At 36.6% G+C, this 22,479-nt stretch overlaps 4 protein-coding genes across 9 annotated transcripts; 3 read left to right on the top strand and 1 right to left on the bottom strand.

The window, feature by feature from the left end:
- Positions 1 to 1,866: 1,866 nt before the first annotated feature.
- LOC136416217 (uncharacterized) lies at positions 1,867 to 12,380 on the top strand. 6 transcript variants are annotated; one of them, XM_066401294.1, is made up of 8 exons: positions 1,867 to 2,023; positions 6,491 to 6,593; positions 7,470 to 7,601; positions 7,673 to 7,921; positions 8,705 to 8,944; positions 9,526 to 9,693; positions 11,571 to 11,747; positions 11,803 to 12,380. In XM_066401294.1, exons 2-8 carry the CDS (start codon positions 6,510 to 6,512, stop codon positions 11,866 to 11,868), a joined length of 1,116 nt encoding a protein of 371 aa, XP_066257391.1. In that variant the 5' UTR covers positions 1,867 to 2,023; positions 6,491 to 6,509; the 3' UTR covers positions 11,869 to 12,380. The 6 variants fall into 6 exon arrangements, with proteins under 6 accessions (XP_066257391.1, XP_066257387.1, XP_066257392.1 ...); XM_066401290.1 differs by having other exon boundaries at positions 7,673 to 7,936; XM_066401293.1 differs by lacking the exon at positions 1,867 to 2,023 and adding an exon at positions 2,072 to 2,190 and having other exon boundaries at positions 7,673 to 7,936.
- ArgRS (arginine--tRNA ligase-like protein) lies at positions 6,427 to 22,439 on the top strand. Its single transcript, XM_066401287.1, has 9 exons — positions 6,427 to 6,436; positions 19,688 to 19,804; positions 19,896 to 20,042; positions 20,308 to 20,515; positions 20,574 to 20,873; positions 20,924 to 21,190; positions 21,301 to 21,444; positions 21,499 to 21,706; positions 21,764 to 22,439. Exons 2-9 carry the CDS (start codon positions 19,757 to 19,759, stop codon positions 22,437 to 22,439), a joined length of 1,998 nt encoding a protein of 665 aa, XP_066257384.1. The 5' UTR covers positions 6,427 to 6,436; positions 19,688 to 19,756.
- LOC136416216 (arylsulfatase J) lies at positions 12,331 to 15,680 on the bottom strand. Its single transcript, XM_066401289.1, has 9 exons — positions 15,408 to 15,680; positions 15,188 to 15,347; positions 14,960 to 15,136; positions 14,610 to 14,909; positions 14,370 to 14,549; positions 14,197 to 14,320; positions 14,003 to 14,145; positions 13,367 to 13,634; positions 12,331 to 12,558 (listed from the first exon to the last, which is right to left on the bottom strand). Exons 1-9 carry the CDS (start codon positions 15,513 to 15,515, stop codon positions 12,390 to 12,392), a joined length of 1,629 nt encoding a protein of 542 aa, XP_066257386.1. The 5' UTR covers positions 15,516 to 15,680; the 3' UTR covers positions 12,331 to 12,389.
- On the top strand, positions 16,391 to 18,463 carry LOC136416192 (dolichyldiphosphatase 1-like). Its single transcript, XM_066401253.1, has 5 exons — positions 16,391 to 16,683; positions 17,311 to 17,411; positions 17,516 to 17,694; positions 17,778 to 18,005; positions 18,058 to 18,463. Exons 1-5 carry the CDS (start codon positions 16,578 to 16,580, stop codon positions 18,185 to 18,187), a joined length of 744 nt encoding a protein of 247 aa, XP_066257350.1. The 5' UTR covers positions 16,391 to 16,577; the 3' UTR covers positions 18,188 to 18,463.
- Positions 22,440 to 22,479: the final 40 nt, after the last annotated feature.

Here is a 22,479-nt window from a genome sequence, read left to right as displayed (position 1 = left end):
TAAATCCTTAAGTACAAGCAACTAGTAACGCGTAGTTGCAGTATAGTAACTGAATCACTATCAAACAATAACAGTCATTGATACAGAAATAGTGAAAATAATTGCGGTCGGAAAAAACGGTGATTATTGAGTTATTTTTCTGACTGAAAAGTGATTTGGACCCTGGGTTTGATTTGTTATTCATTAGCTAACGATCTGATGGGTTTATGGCAAGAAGTGTTAGTCTTGAGGTGGTTTTCTCGCTTAATGCATAAGCAAACAACAAGAGAACTTGTCCAATGTAATAACAACTGTAATATTTGTAATATGTTTTACTGTGGCCATAAAACTGTTACATGAGCTTTTACAATGTCCAAATCCGCAAAGGAAACATTACATTTTTTTATTTCGGCACAAATGTAAAATGGGCCTTTTCCTTGCACTTTGGCCGCCGGTCACTCGCTGCTCGCCATTACAAATGTGCACAATAACTAGGTTAATACTTTCACACCTCGTCTATAACATCAGACGATTTTTCGGCTTATTAAGCAGCTGTTCCTTGTGATTTCAGTCGCATTTTTCCATGTTCCAAACGCAAACACGCATTTCATATGGCCAAACTGCAAGTCCGTCACACATTTCAGCAAGTGCATTTAACGCATCAGCTCTTGGCAAATTCGGTGCTAATTGCTCGAAACTCAATTTGTTTAAATGTAATACGACATATCAAAAAATATAAGGAAGTTTTAGGTAAATTACGATAGTCCGCACAATTTTCATTACGACACGTTCCATTGCAAAATCGCTGAAACGAAAGCAACATTTCCACTTTTCTGTGTTACCAAGTTGCGCTTCTTCCACGTTGGATGCAATTTGTTTACAACAATTTGTCGACATTTGACCTCCCATTCAGCAACAATTAAGATTTATTGGCCGAATGAAACGGCGATTAGAGTTATGGTAGTCGCACAATGTTCATTAAAATCGAGCTGAATGTATGAATATAAATAAGGATTTTTGCCTTGTACTGCTTTATCAGTTGGGTAATCAACAATAATAATCGTTATAATGAACAGTAGGCAAATCGATACCTTCTTATACCTCCATCATAAAGCTAAACATGGGTAAAGATATGATCACCTCCGTTCTTTGTTGATTAATTAGTCTTGAGTTGGTTTCTCGATTAATAACTGCTCGTGAACAATACAATCCAGATATTGATTAGCACTGGTTCGGGTTCCCCAAAAGCATAACTAAACTAAGCCATTAGGTGACCAATATAATCAATAGATCTGATTCAAGACTCCTTACGGAATTATTAAAATCATCTATGACTTTATATGAGATGCGCTATTTGAACCATTTGGCGTGAGAAACCTTGTAGCTTCTGAAGCGACGCTTGTCCGTTATTGGCGATCTTTTTGGCCGAAAGAAGACACTTTTTTGTAGTTTGTGTAAATTTCATTGTTGACAGTTTTTTATTTAATGAGTGTCCACACCTGTCCTAAAAAATCTCAGAGTTAACTAGCCTTTACATGTCAACAATTTCTGAATTTTCACCTACATTCCAATGAAACACCTTTTTATTTGAAAGAACGCTTTTTCCTTCATATTCCTAAAAATTTACCTCATCGCAGCTTTTACATTCCTCAATCTATAAATTTTCAGTAATTGAAATTTGTGATGCTTGTGCTAAACTTCAGACCAACTCCTGTAACTTCTTAATCGTTGCCAGCACTTCCATGTTAAATTTAATCGAATGGCCTCCATTACAGAACCATCTTCCTACCATCACGGAGTAATCACATGGTGTTACTTAACCAGCAATGTCGCCGGTAAATTGGTGGTACGGTTTTCTTAGCGTGGTACCCGCCGCATGGTAGTAGGCCATTTCTCTTGGGTGGTGGTTCAAACGAGAGAGAGAATGGTGGAAGTGGTACCATTCGAATTCATTTAGAAAACTGTCTGTTATTCTCCGACAGTTAGTCTTTTTCTCGTGCTTGACCGGAGGAGTGCGTTGCGTGAGTTCCTCCTTTGTCGAACAGTAAGTGTCTCTTTTTGCCCCTCTATTTGGATTAATTACGTATGACCTTGGACGGGTGGTACCGGAAAGCAAGAGTAAAGATTTTGGTTTCACACTGCAGGTGAAATTGGTTTGAAGAAGCGTGCGATGAAAGTGCTGGTTGATGGTCTATGGTTTGGGTACTGCTTGTGTTTTTTTTTGGCCCTTTTTCGTTGCGAGTTCAAAACTCAGATTTTTAACTTAAAAAATAGAATTCAAAAAATAGTATTTCGCGGTCATTATGACAAGTGACGTTAAAACGAAAGGAAACTGCGTTTTCTCCCTCCCCTTTAAATAACTCACTGCATCGACAGATGTCAGGTTCGTTATCGTAATTATCTGTAGTTGAAAGCCAAATTAACAGAGGTCGCTAATTACTGTTGCACTCCATAATATTTCAAGTCTATGGATTTCTATTTATGATTTTGTTGATTTAAAATTCTCAGTTGCACAAATAAGCAGATGCAAAGCATTACCGAAAACGAATCGTTTAACTCACTTACTTACATCATACAGAAACTGTTACCAAATATTATAACTATGTTTTTGGTGTTTTTTTATGCTTTTTTACACTGGAATTTTCTCAACAATCGAATGAGCAGAAAGCGATTTTCATCGTTAGCGATACGTAAGAGACCACTTTCTCAGATTACAGTCATACCACGAGAATTTGTATTCATTACGGGTGCGATTCGAAAAGCAAAATTTTATAGGCAGTCAGACCCAAATTCGCCCGCAAACGAGGCCAAATTATTGATCAAATGCTAATTGTTTTAGAACTAGCCCGAAGTGTAACGAATTAAACGAAATTTTCAATGAAAGTTAAGTGGTACGCCCCTGATTTGACAAGAAAAATCCTACGTTTGGTACTTGAAAAAAATATAATTTGAGATTCGAGTGGTTAAGTTGAGTTAGGTGGCGCACACTGCTTATTAAGTTTGATCTTCAAAACTGACTTTTACTCAAATAATATTATATAATTTGATATATAGTATATATCAAATATATATAATTTGACGCCGCTAGGTAAACACGTCCCTGACATGCCACGGACAATTTGTCCACCAACAATAGCTCATATAAATGTACGCTACTGGACATTTTTGATATGAGAAATAATCAGTGACGCAACTTAAGTTTTAAGGTGGCTATGAATTCCTTCCGTTGTCGCTTAGGAACGATTAAATTCATTGGATCCTAACTTAGTTCAGATACGCCCCTGGTTTTCGGACCCTACTAAACTTGGAAGCTTCTTGATATTAGAAACTATGTTTGTTGTTGGAGCTACACTCCTGATTTTTTATGAAGAATTCGGAGGTAATTTATAGTAATTCTGTGACTTTTAAAGTGTAGTAAATCCAGTGGCGTAGCGTGGCTTTTATTACTTGTTTTAATATTTAGAAATTGATACGCTCTTTTTTTTACGGCGAATTATGTTTGTAAAGAACCTTTTTGACTCAGATACAGTTAACCCAGTCGCGTAACTCGAGCTTTTAAAGATTTATGAATTTTTTAATACTATTAATTGCTAACTTCAGTTGTATCATACTTTAGACATATGCTTCTGATTTCTTGTGAGGAATTCTGCAAAGCTGTTATGACAAGTTCAGTGGCGTAGTCCAACTGACTCACAAAAATATCATTTTTCTTGCAAATCATTTCAGTCTTTAGTCGCATACCAACCCCAGTTTCCGATAACTGCAATTGAACGTGTTTTCGTGATACATAATTCAGTCGTGGACAGAGGTCATTCTAATAAACAAAACCCTTTTACTTTGCCTGACAAAGACATGTGAATACAATCTCTTTATCGTTAAGACACGCCATACAGCCAGTGGGCAATTTTGCGCAACAGTTTTTCTCCTACACCAATCGATAATTTGGAATTCCATCTAGAGGAAAATGATAATTAGTGCATTGCCAAACTAACGAAACTTCTATTAAAATAGATCGGCCTTCACATTTATTAATATTCCTAATTCAATAATTGCTCCACAAATATTTCCTATTGAAAAAATCACGTAAGCCTATTTGACGCAACATCCTTGATATATCTCCGTGGATGTGATTATTTTAATTATCATTTTTATCATTAATCGAGCCAAATTAATAAAGTCGCGACCCTGAATTAGTCCGACGGACCACGTACATACCTGATTTGAGGCCGTCTAACAAATGGAATTTCGATTGGGCAAAGTTTACATGTCACCTTAGCGAAAAAGTACCCTTGAGTTGAATGTTGTTTGTCGACGAAAAAAATCGTTTTGCACGCTTATAAACTGGAATTACACGGTTTATATAACTCGACAATGAGGCAAAATGAACTTTGAAAAATCCTCTTTCTACTCATTCTCTTTCAGCAAAGAAAATAAATTCAAAAATGGAATTTCCCCACAAATGTGTGTTAAACAGATACAAGAATGAACTTCTGCAAATTTCTACGGTTGGGAACCCTCTAAACACTTCAGTGCCTTTTATGTAATGCGCTTAACATTGTTGCCTGAAATTGCCAGTTTCATTGAACTAATCATAGTCTTAAAAGTTTCCTGCCTACACTGAGCTTTGCTGAAATTACATTGCCAAGTGTCTCGCTACAGCTTTATAATAATACGTTTAATAAATTATTATTTAATAATTGCATCGGTGTGGGAACTTTCTCGCCTGTTGCATACATTGCTCAGGATCATTAGTTCTTAATTACATTACATTACTGATTCGCCTCTGTTGTGAAATAATGGTCATAATGGTAAAAATTAGTTACAACCAAAGAGTTTCTAGGTTAATGAAATGGCTATTCTTCCAGTAACTTTTTCTCCTTGTGGTTTTCCTCGTACTGCGCGCCATCTATCGTCAGTTTATGTAGTTCTTTTTTATTTTGCCTTTTTTGCTGAATCCTGTATCTCTCCTTGACCAAAACAGAGTAAAAGATTCTGTCTTCCTCGAATTATCCTCAAAAAAATTGATCCTGATTAATGTGAGAATATGGCAGTTTGACTGCTCCTTGAGCTTTTTGGTCCAAATTAAAGAAACAATTTTCCTTTTCACTTAAGCTCTTTTTGGGCACTTCTCAGCCTCTCTTTCCTCCTATGCCTTCTTGTCATATACGTTTCCTAGAGCATTTTGGATCTTTTGTAATTGGCCCAACTTTTCCTCAAATATAACCGAACCAATTTAAAAACTAATAAGCATAACACATTAAAAAGGTATTACTTCATAACACGATGCACGAGCACCTTGGAATTTGGTCGTAGTATGCAACTGGCCCATCGACCAATTACGAAGCCGCAAGACAGGTTAACGCAATTCTGTTTAGATGTTATCCAATAGTCGACCTCAATGGTTCAATGTTAACTTCTTTTCCTCTACCACTAAGTCTTCATTTTGACGAGACCGCATTTCGCCTAAAGTTTTTGGTCGTTAAAGTGCAGGTCACATATGTAGTTGCTCGGTCAGTGTTTCAGGTTGTTTTCAAGAAAGAAAAAAAAAGTCGGACGAGGTAGTAAGAGGAAACGAGAAAGGAATTAGTGGAAAGATTAAGCAAAGGCAAAGTGGAGACATAAGAATCTGAAGTGGCCCAATTTTCAGGTTGTTAGTGTGGCGTTTTAAGGAGTTCCCCTAATTTTCTTATTTATTTAATAATTTGAAAATTAATCTTATTGACCTTGTCTAAAGTGGCCGGTTACATTGGAATGAATTGTAAAAGCTGACAAAAAAGTGAAATGATTCTTGTCTTCGTATTATAGCGAGTTAAAAACAAACAAAAACCCGTCGGTTTCGGTGAAGGTTAACGCTTTGCCGCAATTCTTGTGTTCGGTTATACTTTCACTATCTAAATGATTCGATTAAAATTCTCCGTGAGGGTCGTTAAACGTGCTTCTTTGGAACACGTACGTCCAAAGCTATACAGAAAAATCAGTAAATGTTTACTCGTTTCGGGAAATGGCAACAGGGCGCCGTTATTTTGGGTCTTTTTTTCCACAACTGCATTTCGACTCCAAACTCGGCAGATGTTGCCAGATTGTACCAGTTGTATTTAGACTTAAGAACTTTTTTTTTTTGGATCTACAATTAATCGCACTTTTTACTGTCTTTAAGTTTGAGATTTTTAACGTTTTGCGCAGAAATAGGTCCAACGAATATGAAGTGAGCATAAAATTCCATTGTGTAATTTTATTACTTATTCCATATTCATTGTATTATACCTGCTTCTGCATAAACGCCAAAAATCGCAAATTCAAACTATTTCTCCCAGAACATAACTCTGCTGTTAAATTCAACCATCTTGTAGTGTGAAACACTCTTTAATCCAAAATAATCCTTATGAAGTCATTTTTGTAATTTATTGCTCTCAGGACTATTTAGCAAGTAGACTCGCTAAAACGCTGTGAAAATCCTTTATAAAGCTGATTGATGATATTATGACATTAACCGTCTTTATTTCTTTTTCAGATAACCCAGTCTAGTCATTATGAAGTGGTTAGTAAGTTCCGCGTGTGTGTTTAGTGTTCTATTGTACACTGTATATGCAGCACCAGCCTCCACGGGTCTTCAGGTAGGTTCATTGTTTTAGATTTCAAGTCCACCTGACAAACGTCGATTTAACTATTAAAATTTAAAAAAAAACATAATTTAGTAAATGAGGAAATGGACAAGAAAAATTATTGACACTTTTTACATTTTCTTTTAAATCGATTTAAATTATCAAAATTTCGCAGGCTTTAAATTTGTTTAAATGTTAAAAATTTTAATTTATCATAATTTTTTGATGTCATTGATCTCTCTATTGTGCTTTGTTTTCCTCTGAAATTACGAGGACGTAGCTCGACTCACTAGAACATGAACTACATATAGGTATATCGATTTAAAAAAATTTGAAGACGTTGCGAAAAAATGGATCTTCATATAATTTTACCTGATGCAAACCTTAGGATTTAAAGCTATTTAGAAAAGTCTTCTAAACCCAGAATTTAACTCGATTTAAAGGGATTTAAAAACCGAAGAACTTGTTTTTTTTTTGGTTACTTTCTTAATCTACTATTAATGCGTCGGAGATATGAACAAGTCGTTAGTAATGTAAATTTGTTTACTTTCAATGCAGTAAGTCATTAAGTTTTACCTTGAAGATGGCCAACATACAAAGTGCTTTAGAATGATATTTCATGTGAATGACATATTAATATTTAAATTGTCTAATTTGTCGATATTACATTATATAGAATCACAGGGCAGAAAATTTCCGAGTTAAGTAATCGTCGTCTTCATAACAAACAATGTAAATATACGGATTTTGCAATAAGAGATGGGTTTATAGACGTCGCTAGATCACTTTCACTATCACATAGACTTTCTTCGCCCATTTTGTTATAGTGCTTTTTTAATGTTTTTCTCTTGTCTGGTCAGATTTAAGCTATTTCAAAAACAACTTTAGGTGTCTGCCTCTGCTGGCGGAGGCGGAGGAGGATTGGCGGGTATTTTGTCCAATATTGACTTACCAGGGCTGTTGCAAGGAGTGAATAGTTTCGTAAAACTAATAGGGGCCTTCTGCCCTCCTCTATCTCAGGTAAAATTCATGATCAACAATAATCGCCCATGAGTGAAACTCTTCACACGTCAATGGCTGGGCAATTTTAGGTCTTAGACAATGTTATCCAAAACGTAACTAGCACTGCTTTCCGAGTGTTCGGAAGGGTGATTTTAAGAGGAGGGGGGTTAGGTGGAGGTAGTTCCAGTGGAGGGTCCGGCGGACAAAGTGTCAACGTAGTACTGCCCACCTTCCCCCCAGACGATGACTACGAAGACGAAGACGGCGAATCGAGCACTGGAGCTAGCACTAGTTCTGCTCTGGCTCTGGAAGCAATAGAGACCTCAACTGCGGAAGGGGTAAACTTATACACAGTATGATCGTGTTTGTGTTTCTATGTGGATGAAGGATTTATGGTGTCACATTACCATCTTGCAACGATACTTTGCAGGACTCTGGTTGGGTTGCGAATTTGGAATGTGTTAATGATAATTTCCTACAGGACCGAAAAGGATTCATCCTCATTATTAGAGCTTTAGGGGATTGTTACTCCGTTCCGCTATACAGATAATATACTAGGAAAAACTACTAATATTTTTTTTATATGTTTTTATAGTTTATGTTTTTCATCCGCGCCTTCTCTTCGTTTGAAGATGGTATTGTCCCTATAAAAAAGCTCCTGATTCATATTGTTCCCATTTCTTTAGTCATAATCTCCTTAATCATTTTTTAATGTTCATGCAAGAGAGATGGTCACACTTTTTGATAAACAGCCCGGAAAAGAAGTTCCACAAAGAAGGTTCTAGGACTGTTGGTACCGCACCTTTATTCGTTCCCCTATCTTCCCTCAAACCTCGACATTCTAACACGAAACCTCCTCATTCTTCCACTTCTAAAGCTCAATGTCTTCATTGCAGTTTCTCTATTCTTCACTCATATTTTCCTCACATTCTTCTAATTGAACTAAATGTTTTTTTAAAAAATTTCCCAACAATGACAGTCTGGGAGCCTCAGACGACTTTAACCCTTAGCAGAAAAACCCGAATAATTAACATTAACAATTAATGATGCTTTAAGATCTTAAGGGTGTTTCCCCATCCATTCTGGAAAATTTTAAATCCGATTTTCTTTCTTTCTTCCAGTCGGAACAAATCGATGACTCGGCCAACACAATCGCGAAACGACACGTACGAGTCGCCAGGGAAGCAGAGTCGGCTAAGACCGAGGACCAAGTAGGGGCTGAATCTGCTCCTAGTCCCGACCATGATTTAAATGACGTCGACGACCAGGACCGCAACAAGCGGTATTCGCCCTTCGGGGGCAGCGACGACGACGGCCATACAGGGGCGGGTTCCGGCAATTTCTTGTTCGATATTATCAGGGTAAGAAGGGCCCTTTCAGGTGTGTGAATGGTATTTCTGCTGCGTGAGAGAATTGCCAAATTTGCGCTCGGTTATGCGACCGTTACAAAACCAATTTTATGTTTAATTATTTTAAACAGTTAACGTTTACCAGCAATTACAACGCGATTGGGTTCCCTTTTCATAAGTTTTGCATAAATTTTAACGAGGTAAATTGTTAATTACTGTTGCGTATTGACAAATTTCTTGTGTACGCCCTCGCAAATGTATAACCCAGATTTGAGTTATACTAATTTTTATATTATGTATCACGTGTATCAGCACTAGCATCAATTCATATATACTAGCGTCTAGGCTCTGTAGTACCATGTAAGTTGTAAATAAATTTTGTATCGTTTTGTTGAACTTACTAACGCCCAAATAAGGACCATGCGAATTTCGTGTTTAACGCAACATACCGTGTAAAAATCGCATACTGAGTATCTCATATTGGCTTTCAAGACAATGAAAATTCGTACTTGCAATAGACCAAAACAAGACAAGACCTCAACCCTCTCCCTACCCAAACCATCTCCAAACCGACTGAGCAATTAAGTGTTTAGAATACAGCAGACAGAGCAGCTAGGACTGTAGGCACAGTCTACAGGATGGTAGCAGGAACAGACAACAATGGGGGAGGTCTGTGGGGGTTGACCTCGGCTGCAGCTGAATCTACAAGGTCTTTGGCTACAGCCTCTTCCAGCGTATCTACTAAAGTACTGCCGGCCAAGGTACTGCCCAGCACGCCACTTCTGCATCGATTTTACTTCTTCCTGTACATAACGACTTTGACTGTTTCTGGTGGACTGACTTAACTGAGGATTGTGACAATGTGGTGAAGGAGCGATTGATATTATCTATTGATAGGTGTATTTAGTACTTAAACCTCCATATGGTTTTTGTGTTTGTCTCCAGAAGTATCCACAGTAGATCCAGATTTCTGGATCAAGAAAACATTTTGAATATTTTGTAAATATCTACAGTTTCTACAATCTTTCCTTCAAGTAGACATATTTACAGCTGTTCTGGTTTTAAAAATTTGGGATTTATGCATGGGGTTGGTGTACCTACTTGGGGTTGAGTTCCATAGAATACTATTACAGTCATATAAACACTTAAATATTACTATGAATCATGAAGTGGACTTAACTGTTACTGACTACCGAGAAGATTCCACACAAAACTGACTAAAACTGCTGGTAGTGCTGGAGTAGTATAGTTTCAAATAAAGGAAAATGAAATTATTAAACAGTTTTTTATTTGATTTTCAGTTATTTGTGTTTGATTACTTAAAGGTCCTGGATACTAACGCGGAGAACAGCAAGAATTCCTTGTTTCCAGAGCAATTCAGTTTTTAATAAATTGAAAAAAAAACAATCTAGGTTATTGGTTTTTATATGATTTATTTACAGGGGCGTCCAGAAAGGACCACATAAAATCAAACAAAAATTAATTATTTCTGTTTTTTTTTGTACTTAAAAAAAAATGTCCCTAAGTTTTAAGGCAGACTCCTCCACTGAATATTGTACAGTTTATTCTTTGAGCAATGAATAACAAATACCTATTAAAATTTGCAGGATTCCCTTTCCAGTTCCACGGGCATATTAATCAAAAAGCCGAAACTGTCATAGAGTCAGCATTCTTCGTTTTTGAGGCAACATGAACGTTTTATTACTTTTTAGGCTTTTAGAACATTAAGAGCTTCAACCAAACAAGACACTTCAGTTTTATTTCCCATAACATCTATTTGATAGTAAAAAACTCAGCACGATAAAATTTTCAAAATCTGTTTCTGACTACCTTTATACTAAATTAACTAATATTTCGTCAATTACTGAAACCGTGGGCACAGCTTGATAATTTATAAGTTAACTGATTTTTTCTAATTCCAAAAATTGGTCCTTTCCAACCATGAAAACGTCCTTATATAACAAATAATTAAAATGACTCATCCAATTAACCCAATTCTTGACAATAATGCGAGTGTCGCATTTCGAAGAAGAATTTTCCGGTTTTAAACCACGATTTTTGCTGACGCGAATAGATGGCGTCACAAGCGATTTGTTATCATTTCAAATGTGTAATCATCGAACGCATTTAGGGCATTCATAGCGATCGAGCGCTGCAATACTCGAAACTTGAATTCACTGGTGCTATCTGACAATTTTTAAAATCTAGCTGACTATCACAACACGCTTTAATGCTTTAAATTAGCGCTACGTCGAACTGCAACGCTACTGCCACTTGAATACGCCTATCAAATTCTTCAATAATTGTTATTATTGTCTTGATGATTTCTCCATTCTTTTCTATATCTGTATTGAATCTTCTTAAATAAGAGTATTGGACCTTCAAATCCATTTAAGTCCCAGCAATACATTCGTATCGGCCCACAAACCGTGTAAATATTATGTCCATATAATTTGCTTAAATATAGAGTAATATGGATGTTAATTGAATAAGCCGGTGGTACTTTACATTAAGTAGGGTGAAAGGAACTTGGCTGCATGATTGTTACATAATAATAAATTACTTTTGTATATGAGCCGCAACGTTGTTTTAAATAGCTCAAAACTGCTTCATTGGCATATACTTTTACATATCTTAGCTGGTCGCTGGATCTGGAGCCACTGAAGAATCTGATGAACACGACGCTGGAGGTGTAGCTGAGTTGGATGTCCAGAAAGCAACTGACGGCCACACAGAAGGAATTCCCGGCCCAATCACCAGACTTTTCGTGATTGCTAACAGGGGCCTAGCTAACTTGGTGCAAGATCTGATTTTGGTACGTTTCTGTTTTATGGTTAAAAACATGATTAATGGTGTTTCTTTCTCATCAGCGTCTCGCTCAGACCAGCGAGAGATTAGTCAACTTCAAAGCACGTCTCATCACCGCCCTCATTTAAGTCAGTTGCCATCCCAGTTTTTCTTCGGTACCATCACTGGAAATTTATCCAAATTTGTCGACAGAGTCAGGTCAATCATTCTCTTTAGGAAATTATTTATCGAATACTTAGAGCTTTTGTAAATAGTTAAATTTCTATTTTTTCATTCATCTTGAGCTTGTGCCATGCAATTGATCCGCAAACTTGAGCTCTCTCTTCAGTTCAATTGTATGGCACCAACGGCATTCTTTCAAACAAAATTGTAGAATGTAAATATTAAGCTGAACAATTGCTCATGTTGCGTCATGACCGTATTTTTGTATATATAAGAGATTGCTTTTCCAAAGTGTCTTCACTTTACGTATTTCCTAGCAGTACTGTAGCAGAGTGTACATAATATCGAGATCGCCTTTCCCCATTTATGGTGAAATCAGTCTAAGGTTGTGTTTGTTAAAGGTTTGTAGAGTGGTTTAACAATGATAATAATGTAGGTATTTTGTAATTTTATTATTATTTAATAAATTAGAAGACTAGACGGCAATTTAATTATTCGCAGTAACCTGGGGGACATCAAAATCTCCAAAGTTGGTAAAGACATAGTTCCAATATTTAGGATTTCCTCTTGGGTCCAAGGGTAAGTTTCTAGGGGGCACAGCCGTGGCATTGTACTTTTGGAGCACACTCTGCAGCTCCTTGACAATATCTGGAAACCTATGACGACCAGTAAATTCTCCATATTCCAAACCAAACCAAAATGTAAACGGAATTAAATAAAGTCTGTCTGGACAGTATTCTGAAAAAATTCGAGAACAGAAAGATCTACGAAAGGAGGTTGCAAGGAATAAGACTTGTTTAAGGTTAGGAAACAAATTTCTCCAACAATCTGAAAGCTTTCGTTAAAAGAAACGTCCTGTACTCTTTTTCCAAATTCTTAACAACCGATAAACTCCTCTGACCGGTTAAACGTCCGCCATTAATTTTTTGTCGTGTTACAAGAAATTTTTGCTGAAAATCAATTGGAGCTCAACCAAAGATGTCTACTCGGTCGTCGTGCGACTTCGGCGACCCGAACGTAAACGACGCGATATTCTCAATATTCAAATCAAATCGTATTTTACAAGTGCAATTTTTACCTATTTTCAGTAGGGCACCACCTCGTGCGAACACTCACTTTATTTCTATGAAATTAGTCTTCAATTCCGCAAAAACTTTTCCAAATTTTTTCCGCATTTTCACTCGAAATTTAATACTTTTCGCGAACGAAACGGGGAGAGACGCGGAGACACCATTAATACTAACAACCGAAACGTTGTTATGTTTCCAAAGCCTTCTTAACAAAAAGCGTCACTCTCGTATGACGAATATTAGTGAAACCACGTGTCCTTTTGATTTTGGCATTAATGTCATTTGAAATTGGGCATTGAATTTGTTTACATTTTCATATTCCGATGTAGGTGTAATAGAAATAGAGATACCGAATAAAATCAAGGAAAAAAGACATATTATTAAAAAAACATACCGATCAGCTATGTTCTTGTATTCACATGGATCCTCGGTGACATTGAACAAACATGCAGCTTTTACAGGATTACATTTAATCTTCTCCACATCTCCACAAATCACCGTAGCCTCAGCTCTAAGGGTTTTGATGATTTTCGCATTAGCCAAGCTGTTAATGCCCTTTAAAGCTCGTCCTGCAGGACTCTCCTGGATGAGGGATACATTGTAGGTGTTATCACGGCCTGAAGGACCGTACCAATTGTCCCATGCCGCGTTATAAGTTGTGCCTATGAGATTAAGTAGGGGGACATGACAGAGAAAGACTAGATTTAACACATCCTTCCTAGACTTAAACTATTTATTAGTTGACCCGAAAGACCGCATAGACTCTACTTCTGATATTTTATTATTTAAATCATCGCTTTCTCGACATTTTGTGAACGCCAATGTGTCAAGCTCGCATATTTTTAAAACCCTTTTTATCCTATTATATTTGTCTCCACCACATATCAAGAAAGCGAGAGTTTGAATAATAAAATTTGATCAGTAGTATCTATGTCGGGCTCTAATGTTGGAGAGCGCAAATGATAATTTAAATCTAGAAGAGATGTGTCCTGAATATGTAAACAACAAAATTATTATTATTGTAACACACCTTGAATCAGTTTCATAGAACTAACAGTAAGCGCTGCGTTTCCGTAAATATCATCGATATTGTGAAGGACTTCCTTGCGAGGAGACTCTGTATCTTGAGCTAGGGCGTTCCAAATGCTAATTCCATCCAGACTGGATGAATTCCTAAAATTATTTTAATTGTATCACTGAGCAGTTCACTTCTACGAAACATACATAGTAACGCCAGCCGCTTCTAACAGCGTCGGTAGCCAGTCAGCTACTTGCATCAGCTGACTGGAAACTCTAGAATTTTTCTTGATTAGACTGCTCCAAATGAAAGCTGCACCTCTAATTCCCCCTAAAAAACCTTTTAAATTCACTACACTTGTTCTCAACTCAAACTTCACCTTCCCATAGTGTATTTTTAACTCCCTTCAAGGGGTAATTGGAGGCTGCATTCAAGTTGAAACCTGCAGCCGGACCTCCATTATCACTAGTAAAGACTATAACACTATTCTTGAGCATGTTTCTGCATGACAATGCTTCCACGACCGCTCCGACTGATTTGTCAAGCTTACTCAACATTGCTGATCATGTTTCAGCATAAATTTATTTACAACTAAACCACGAAACAAATATCTGCTCACCGGCAAAGCGCTTTCTCTTAAAGTCCTCAATGTCCTCGAATTTGCTAACCTCTTCATCCGGAGCCCTTAAGGGCTCGTAAGGATTCCCTGAATGAACTGCTGCGTGTGCTAGATATAGAAACAAGGGCTTGTTGGTGTTATGATTTTTGATTAGTTTCACAGATTCTTCAGTGAAGATATCAGTGGAGTATTTGCCGTGCAAATCGTATGCTACGGACATATTCCTGCGCATATCCAGGCCCCATCCCGGGTTTTCTACTGCTGTGTGGTCGAAGTAGTCTTGGTGCCCAGTCCAGTATCCTAAAAACCTCGCTATTGTTGGTAAAAAATAATGATTTTTAGTTGCGTACCTAGGTGGGATACAAATCCTCGGTAAAGTGGAGTATATTCCTTCTTCCAGGAACCTAAGTGCCATTTGCCCACAATCCGATTCACATAGCCCAGTTCTTTAAGGTATTGTGGCAAGATTTTTTCGGTCAAAGGAAGACCTCGTGGTTCTGCTCCATAAAGAACACTGTGTTGCATTCCTTTACAGAAAAAATGCGGATATATTTCCATTTTAAAGTATTTTAACTGACCTGTGTGTATGGGATATTTCCCGGTCATAATGGCACTTCTTGAGGGAGTACATATCGGGTTGACATAGTAATTGTTCAGTATCAGCCCAGAATAAGCCAAGGCGTCAATGTTAGGTGTGAGAATTTGATTAGATCCATGAAACCCCACATCGTTAAACCCCTATTAACGTTAAATCCCTGTATAACTCACTAAATAACACAATTTAAACAATTTTAATACCAAATCGTCTGCAACAATAAACACAATATGCGGTGGCGTTTGAGTCGCTGATAACAAGACACTTCCACTTATTAACAGTAATAATAAAAACCATCTAGAAGGCAACATGTTGAGCTTGCAGTAGTACAGAACTTTATACTTAAACGAGCTTAAGAGGTCCCGGATTTATTATCTTTTCTCGGGTCATTAATACACTTTCTAGCTAAAATGCACACGAACTGAATACCAAATTTGTTGCTGGGTAAACATTGGTGTGATGTATGGCCTCGAAAATGTTTGTACCCTATCTATTTTCTTCAGAGATTATGAAACATAATAGGAAATCTTGCATTATCAATTATCACACTCTTTTACCCTTAAAAAGAGCTCTTATTAAGCGTGAAAAACAATAGTTAACATAGCGGAAAAATCAGATAAGGAAACTTATATAATTGCGGTACAGTTTGATTGTGCTATTATGCATGTGCTTTGTGATTTGTGAATTAAGAAGGAGACAGTCTGTGAATCTGCATGAGTTGGGTAAATATAGTTCGTAGAAGTCTTAATTAGTAGACATATTGTGTTAGAGAACTAATTTTTCTTCGCCAAAATGACGAGAAAGTTAGGATTTAAGTAATACAATTTCAGAAGCAAAATTTTTGTCACCCTCTAGTGCTAAAAAGAGAAAATCTGGTATGGAAGAGGCAAGTGCTCTAGATTTGTTGATTTTCACTTTCGTACACAGATGGCGCTCATAATCTCATAGTTTTTTACATATTGTTAATTATTAATAAACATTTACCTATTTCAAATTAAAATGGCCTGAACCAGTTGATTTAAACTTACCAAATACTGGCTTAAAAGCCTATTTTAACAACAAGTAAATAATTCTTTATGATTAAATAAAAATACAACTTCCAAAATGCATTTATCAACTTTTTTTGTTCATGTATCCAAGTCCCAGTAATAATGGACACACTACAGTACAATCGAAAGCCCCTATTTTATGACATTGACATTAGCAGAACAACATCAATGGAAGTAAGAGGGGTCAACGTATCTTTAAGCTAAATTTTCGAGTTTTCAACTTAAAATTTAATAAATTTCAGTTAATTTAACGTTAATTTATGAATAAAGAGGAGATTAGCTTGTAGTACAGAATCTGTCGAGTTTAATGACTAAAATCATAAAATGGAGGAATCTCATACACTGATGAATACTCCGCAACAGTACCCAGAGAGTGGTGAAAGTGATCAATGGGTACCCCTTTCATTAACTCTAGTGGAGTACCCTAAAGGTAAAACAAGCAAGTCTTCATTATTGCTTTAGCATTTGCCTCATAAAGGGGCATATTATGAAATGGGACGTGTAAAAGGGGACTGAAATGTAGCGTATTTTTCATTCCTATATTTTCTGTTTGAATGGTATGCCAAGGACTTAATTTTGATTAATTGCATGTATGCTTGGGTTGAAGCTAGGTCTTGATTGTCTGGTTATATCACTAGAAGTAGGTTATAATAAAACCAAAAAGGGCAATATAGGCTTTCTCAAAAAGTTGTTGAGGCTAACTCAATCACCATATGAACTATGGGGTTTTCATTTACTTGAGATTTAAAATTTATTACAGCTGAATGGCCTGAGGTTATTCACAATAATCAGGGTAAGTGATCTGAGAAAGTTTTATATAAAGCATTTTATTTTAAAGATTTTTGGCTATCTGAGCTGTGTTGATTTCATATCTGTTTTCTATGGTCTTTAATTTTTGTATATTATGCATTTGCTCTTTGCTTTCTCCTACCTTTTCCCTCCCAAATTGTTCATAACAATTGTCTTCCTTGGAATCTTTATGAGGTGTTAGATTGCATTAAGGGTTACATACTTATGGCATGGTATCATCTTATATACATGGTATCATCTGTTTTAGGAGATATTCTTGGCAAAATCTTGGCCTTAATTAGTTTGGCCCCCTTTGGCATTGGGGCAGGTTTTGTAGCACTGATATTATTTAGAAGAGATTTGCACACAGTAAGTATAACTAGATTTTTTGTATTATTTTGTTCCATTATAAACTGTTTCAAATAAACAAGAGTAGTCTAGAAATGATCTTTCTCTCTTATTTTGCTTTTCAGATAACCTTCTTCCTAGGAACTTGTTTTTCTGAGGCCTTGAATTACATATTGAAGCATTTAATATGTGAGAAAAGACCCTTACATAGGGAAGACATTCATGTGGAGTATGGAATGCCCTCCTCACATGCTCAATTTGTTTCATTTTTTGCCACTTACATTGTTTATTTTGTTTTTATTAGGTGAGTTTCAGCTAGATAAATTTAGAGTTTATGAAGCCAAAAGACTTGATTTGTTGCTATTATTAATTTTTTTTTTGTAATAGATTACATCACATGAACAACAATACAATTATTGAGAATATCTCAAAAATTCTCATAATTTCGTCATCCATGACAGTGGCCGTCTTAGTCTGCATCAGTCGGGTATATTTGCAATACCACACATATTCTCAAGTGCTCTGGGGCATAATTGTGGGATTCCTATTTGCAACTCTCTGGTTTGCCCTCACATCACTAGTTTTTACTCCTCTTTTCCCACAAGTAGTCACTTGGTAAGTGATTTTCCTTCTGACATTATTTCAATTTTAGTAACACTTTTTGAAGGAAAATTTCCGAACTGTTAATGATAAGAGACACCACGTTAATTCCGAATGTAATGTGGTTTGAATACACAAACACCAGACAGGAGGCCCGTGCCAGGAGTCGTAAGTTGGTTACTATAAAGTCGCAATGACATTTACTGGACTCTAGTTTCAATTTTTCTTTACCGCGCCTTGTGGTTAGAAGTCTGCGAATATTGCTTCCCTGGCGCCGAAAGTAGGGTTTAGTCGTAATTAAACAAAATCAATCGGACTGAGAAATTGAAACTATTTATGTGGAGTAATAGTATTAAAGACGTTGGTGTTAGTTGGTTTGAACGTTGATGAGTTGTATATTTTTTATGGATAAAGCGGAGTGTTAATTTTTTCTCTGGCTGTAGTAAACTGCAGGAATAAATTGGGTCAAAGTTTCAAAAAGTGGGTCAAATATCCAATACTGGTCCTTTTATTTTGCAGTCTATTTACTGCTATTAATAGGTTCTTTTGTATTGAATCTTATTGAAGCAGCAAGCCCTTGTATAGTGTGTTGCGACTTTAATAGTATGGTGCATAGTTCACCAGGTTATAAACCCAGCTTGTGTGGGCATGGATGATCTTTTATAGCAGGCAAACTTTAAAGAGTTTGCTATAATGTACTTATTGTGATGTCTTATATTTCTAGAAAAAATCCAGGGTAATTAACTAATAATAGCCTTAAGTCTGACCTTTAGATTACTCCAAATTACGTAACATTCTTCAACTCTAGGGACAGCCCTGAGTGCCAAAAGAGTAATAATTTATAGGTTATCGTTGTGTGGAACGTTCTAAAAACCTCTTTCATACTCTGCAATGAACTATGTAACAAATAAAACGTTATAACGCACAACCAAGACTTATATGTCTTTCTTCTATGACTTCAGATACCACAGATGATAATTCGCCCTTACCCCCCCCCCCCCCCCCCCCCCCCAGCTAGAAAGTTTTCAGTGTTTAAGAGAAGTTTTTATGAACACCAATTACGGTTATTAGGGCAAAAAGCATAAATAAAATCATCAGGGAAAACATATTGATATTAAAACTGCCTTGTTCGTAGTCAAGTCAACTGTGGCAGCTGCAATAACTACGTTAGACCTTAAAATAACCTATTATAGTTAAATGTACTTTTTTAAATGTTAATAAAATAAGACTTTTGGGTATTTCTTGAGAGTTTTAATTTTCCTCGAGTTGGCCTTCCTCCTTTAAGTCGTCATTGAAAAATACGATGCGAAGAAATGTTTATTTTATTAATATTAATTGTTTTAAAACATAGTTTCTACAGTATTTCTTCGGATACTTTCTTGTCTTAAATCCATAGTATTTGCCTTTCTTTTTAACAAAAAAAACAATGGTAGCTGGTTTAACGTCTATAAGTATTTTTCAATATTTTAAATCCTGAAATTGGGGGAATCCTTGGCAGAATGTTGAATTTTATAGGTCATGTCCTCTTGCGGCAAATTCATGGAGTTTTTCAAAAAGAAAAAATAGTGTCTTCTGACGTCACTTCGTTTTAATTGGTGCACAGTCTCTTGGTCTGTAAATTTGTCTGAGCGCATGAGCAAACATTGACGTTGATGTCCCTCAACTTTTAACCTAACTACTTTCGTAATTAAAATCCCATATTTTCATTATTTCCAAACCGGTGTGGTAAATTTTGTACCTTTTTTTCTTTAATTTATTAATTTATAATGCAAACAGATCTCATAAAAAAATACGGTAAAGAAGCTCAAGATGCGGTGAGTACCTTCACTTATTAATTCGAGGTAAACTATATCTTACTACATCCATAAACTCTACACCAAATTATTCCCGTTTTTACTCCCATAGGAAGCTGAAATAAAGGTTCTAAAGCAGCAATTTGAAGGCTTGAAATCTTCCGTCAAAGGGCATTTTGTTGAAACTGTTGACCCTGAGGTTTCTAGACTTTTAATTGAGAATACGAAACTCAAGCATCGTTTAGCGATATTGAACAGGGTATGTTTTTGTAAGGTTTTTCTGGAAAACAAAATTTAAAATTCTTTATGGCACAATAAGTAGAATAAGGTTTTCAAAGCAGCTTTGCTTGTATCTGCCTCTCCTATGTTCTTCTAGTATTAAGCCAACTATTTGTATAGTGTGGCCACTTTGAGGGCTTGGATCCACCTAATGGTAAATTTGGTTATATTTTGCTTTAGTGCTAAACATTTAACCTATAAGTGTCAATTTGTGCCCCTGCCCTATTATTTTAAGTTTTTTTAAGGCCATTATGGAGTCTTCAACAGCAGAAAGCCAAGACTCTCAGAGCATTTTAAGAGCATTGTATGGACTATTTTCGGCTGCAGTCTTTGCAGCTTGCCCTGATATCACAAATCCTCCCATAGATATTGCATTATCAGGCACAAATCTCAAATTTGGAGACTACCAATGCAATTCTGCCATGCCTTTGGCAAATCTGTATAAACAGCTTGGTAAGCACTTGGGAGATTGTGTTAAATTGGTTTTTAACTCTGCATAATGTTACTACAGGCATAAAAGTTGCTCCTAGAGAAATCTGCTCCAAAATAATAGAGAATGTTCCATCAAATGTCCTTATAGCAAAGCTTGAAGTGGCAGGCCCTGGGTTTATAAATATATTTCTCAGTAAAGACTATGTTCTCAGGGCTTTGTCCTCTGTTTTTTTGAAAGGGGTTAAACCCCCTCTTCTGCAACAAAAACTTAAAGTTTTAGTTGATTTTTCCTCACCTAACATAGCAAAGGAAATGCATGTTGGGCATTTAAGATCAACAATTATAGGAGACAGCATCTGTCGGCTTCTGGAATATCTAGGTTGGTTAGTTACTTTGGAAGTTTTACAATGGCTTTATAGCAATTTTTAGGACATGACGTCTTGCGGATTAACCATGTGGGCGATTGGGGCACGCAGTTTGGAATGTTAATTGCCCATTTACAGGATAAATTTCCAGATTATTTAACTAAATCACCTCCAATCAGTGACCTCCAGGCTTTTTATAAAGAATCAAAGAAACGGTTTGATGAGGATGAAGAATTTAAAAAGAGGGCTTATGCTAGTGTGGTTAAGCTGCAGTCATTTGATTCTAATCATGTGAAGGCATGGAAGCTGATTTGCAATGTTTCAAGACAAGGTGAGGAATTGGAAGAAAAAAACTAGTATTTTGATTTTTGGGAAGTGGATTTTTCTGTATGAAGAAATTACAAGGGCGAAGAGATACAGAGACTTTCAATTCTTTTTCAGATTTTCAAAAAATATATGATCGTTTGGATATTAAAATAGTTGAAAGGGGCGAGTCTTTCTATCAAACTCACATGGAAAAAATAGTCAAAGAACTTGCAAATGCTGGTCATCTGCAAGAGGATGATGGCAGGAAAGTCATGTGGGGTAAGCTGCATTCTGGATGTTACTAAAGGCGCTCCTTAAGCCTCTGTTAATCAGGCGACTCCGGCACTATTCCTCTGACAATAGTAAAGTCCGACGGAGGATTCACTTACGACACTTCAGATATAGCGGCAATTAAACAACGCATCGAAGAAGAAAAAACTGACTGGATTATTTATGTAACAGATGCAGGGCAGGCAACTCATTTCTTCACTATTTTTGCTTGCGCTCGTAAGGCTGGAATATTAAACCCTGCAATCCACAGGTTGTAGTTCCAAGTAATTCCAATAACATATTAATTTATCTATGGCATTTTATTTAGGGTGGATCATGTGGGTTTTGGGGTGGTTCTAGGGGAAGATAAGAAGAAATTCAAGACCCGGTCTGGTGACACTGTGCGACTGCTCGATTTGCTTGAAGAAGGACTTAAGCGCTCTCTTGATAAACTGAAAGAAAAGGAAAGAGATAAGGTTTTAACCCCTGAAGAGTTAAAACAGTCTCAAGAGTCCGTGGCTTATGGTTGTATTAAATACGCTGACCTCTCGCATAATAGAAATCATGAATATGTATTTTCGTTTGATAAAATGTTGGAGGATAAAGGAAATACTGCGGTGTATTTACTTTATGCCTATACTAGGATTAGGTCAATAGCGAGAAATGCCAATTTTACCCTGGAAAAAATTAAAGAGCTTGCTAGTGCCAATTCAGTCTCGTTGGACCATGAGAAAGAGTGGAAACTTGGGAAAGTTTTAGTACGTTTCCCGGACGTTTTGCTTAAGATCACAGACGATCTGTGCATGCACCATTTGTGCGAATACGTGTACGAAATCGCAACTACTTTCACGGAATTCTACGACTCGTGCTACTGCATTGAAAAAGACTCCTCGGGAGATATAATCAAAGTGAACACCGGGAGGATTTTACTTGCAGAAGCTGCTTCTATGACTATGGAACGGTGTTTCAACATTTTAGGACTTAAACCTGTTTCTAAGATGTAAGAGCCAAAAATAGATCTCCAAAAATCTACTGCTGGTTGAC

The sequence above is a fragment of the Euwallacea similis genome, chromosome 22 (genome assembly GCF_039881205.1).
Source record: "Euwallacea similis isolate ESF13 chromosome 22, ESF131.1, whole genome shotgun sequence".
In the NCBI taxonomy this organism is placed as follows: domain Eukaryota; kingdom Metazoa; phylum Arthropoda; class Insecta; order Coleoptera; family Curculionidae; genus Euwallacea; species Euwallacea similis.
The sequence above is the reverse complement of the archived record's forward strand: the minus strand, read 5'-3'. Positions and strand labels throughout refer to the sequence as shown.

What these genes read in the sequence shown, in the direction of transcription:
- ArgRS (XM_066401287.1), top strand. Translation starts at nt 19,757, where the DNA reads ATGCAAACAGATCTCATAAAAAAATACGGTAAAGAAGCTCAAGATGCG. An exon ending in GTAAAGAAGCTCAAGATGCG is followed by an intron (nt 19,805 to 19,895) that starts GTGAGTACCTTC and finishes TTACTCCCATAG; the next exon opens with GAAGCTGAAATAAAGGTTCT. An exon ending in TGGCAGGAAAGTCATGTGGG is followed by an intron (nt 21,445 to 21,498) that starts GTAAGCTGCATT and finishes TCTGTTAATCAG; the next exon opens with GCGACTCCGGCACTATTCCT.
- LOC136416216 (XM_066401289.1), bottom strand. Translation starts at nt 15,515, where the DNA reads ATGTTGCCTTCTAGATGGTTTTTATTATTACTGTTAATAAGTGGAAGT. An exon ending in GAAGCGGCTGGCGTTACTAT is followed by an intron (nt 14,146 to 14,196) that starts GTATGTTTCGTA and finishes AAATAATTTTAG; the next exon opens with GAATTCATCCAGTCTGGATG. An exon ending in TACAAGAACATAGCTGATCG is followed by an intron (nt 12,559 to 13,366) that starts GTATGTTTTTTT and finishes TGGTCGTCATAG; the next exon opens with GTTTCCAGATATTGTCAAGG.
- LOC136416217 (XM_066401290.1), top strand. Translation starts at nt 6,510, where the DNA reads ATGAAGTGGTTAGTAAGTTCCGCGTGTGTGTTTAGTGTTCTATTGTAC. An exon ending in TCTGCCCTCCTCTATCTCAG is followed by an intron (nt 7,602 to 7,672) that starts GTAAAATTCATG and finishes GGGCAATTTTAG; the next exon opens with GTCTTAGACAATGTTATCCA. An exon ending in AAGGGGTAAACTTATACACA is followed by an intron (nt 7,937 to 8,704) that starts GTATGATCGTGT and finishes TCTTTCTTCCAG; the next exon opens with TCGGAACAAATCGATGACTC.
- LOC136416192 (XM_066401253.1), top strand. Translation starts at nt 16,578, where the DNA reads ATGGAGGAATCTCATACACTGATGAATACTCCGCAACAGTACCCAGAG. An exon ending in TCTAGTGGAGTACCCTAAAG is followed by an intron (nt 16,684 to 17,310) that starts GTAAAACAAGCA and finishes CATCTGTTTTAG; the next exon opens with GAGATATTCTTGGCAAAATC. An exon ending in TTCCCACAAGTAGTCACTTG is followed by an intron (nt 18,006 to 18,057) that starts GTAAGTGATTTT and finishes CACTTTTTGAAG; the next exon opens with GAAAATTTCCGAACTGTTAA.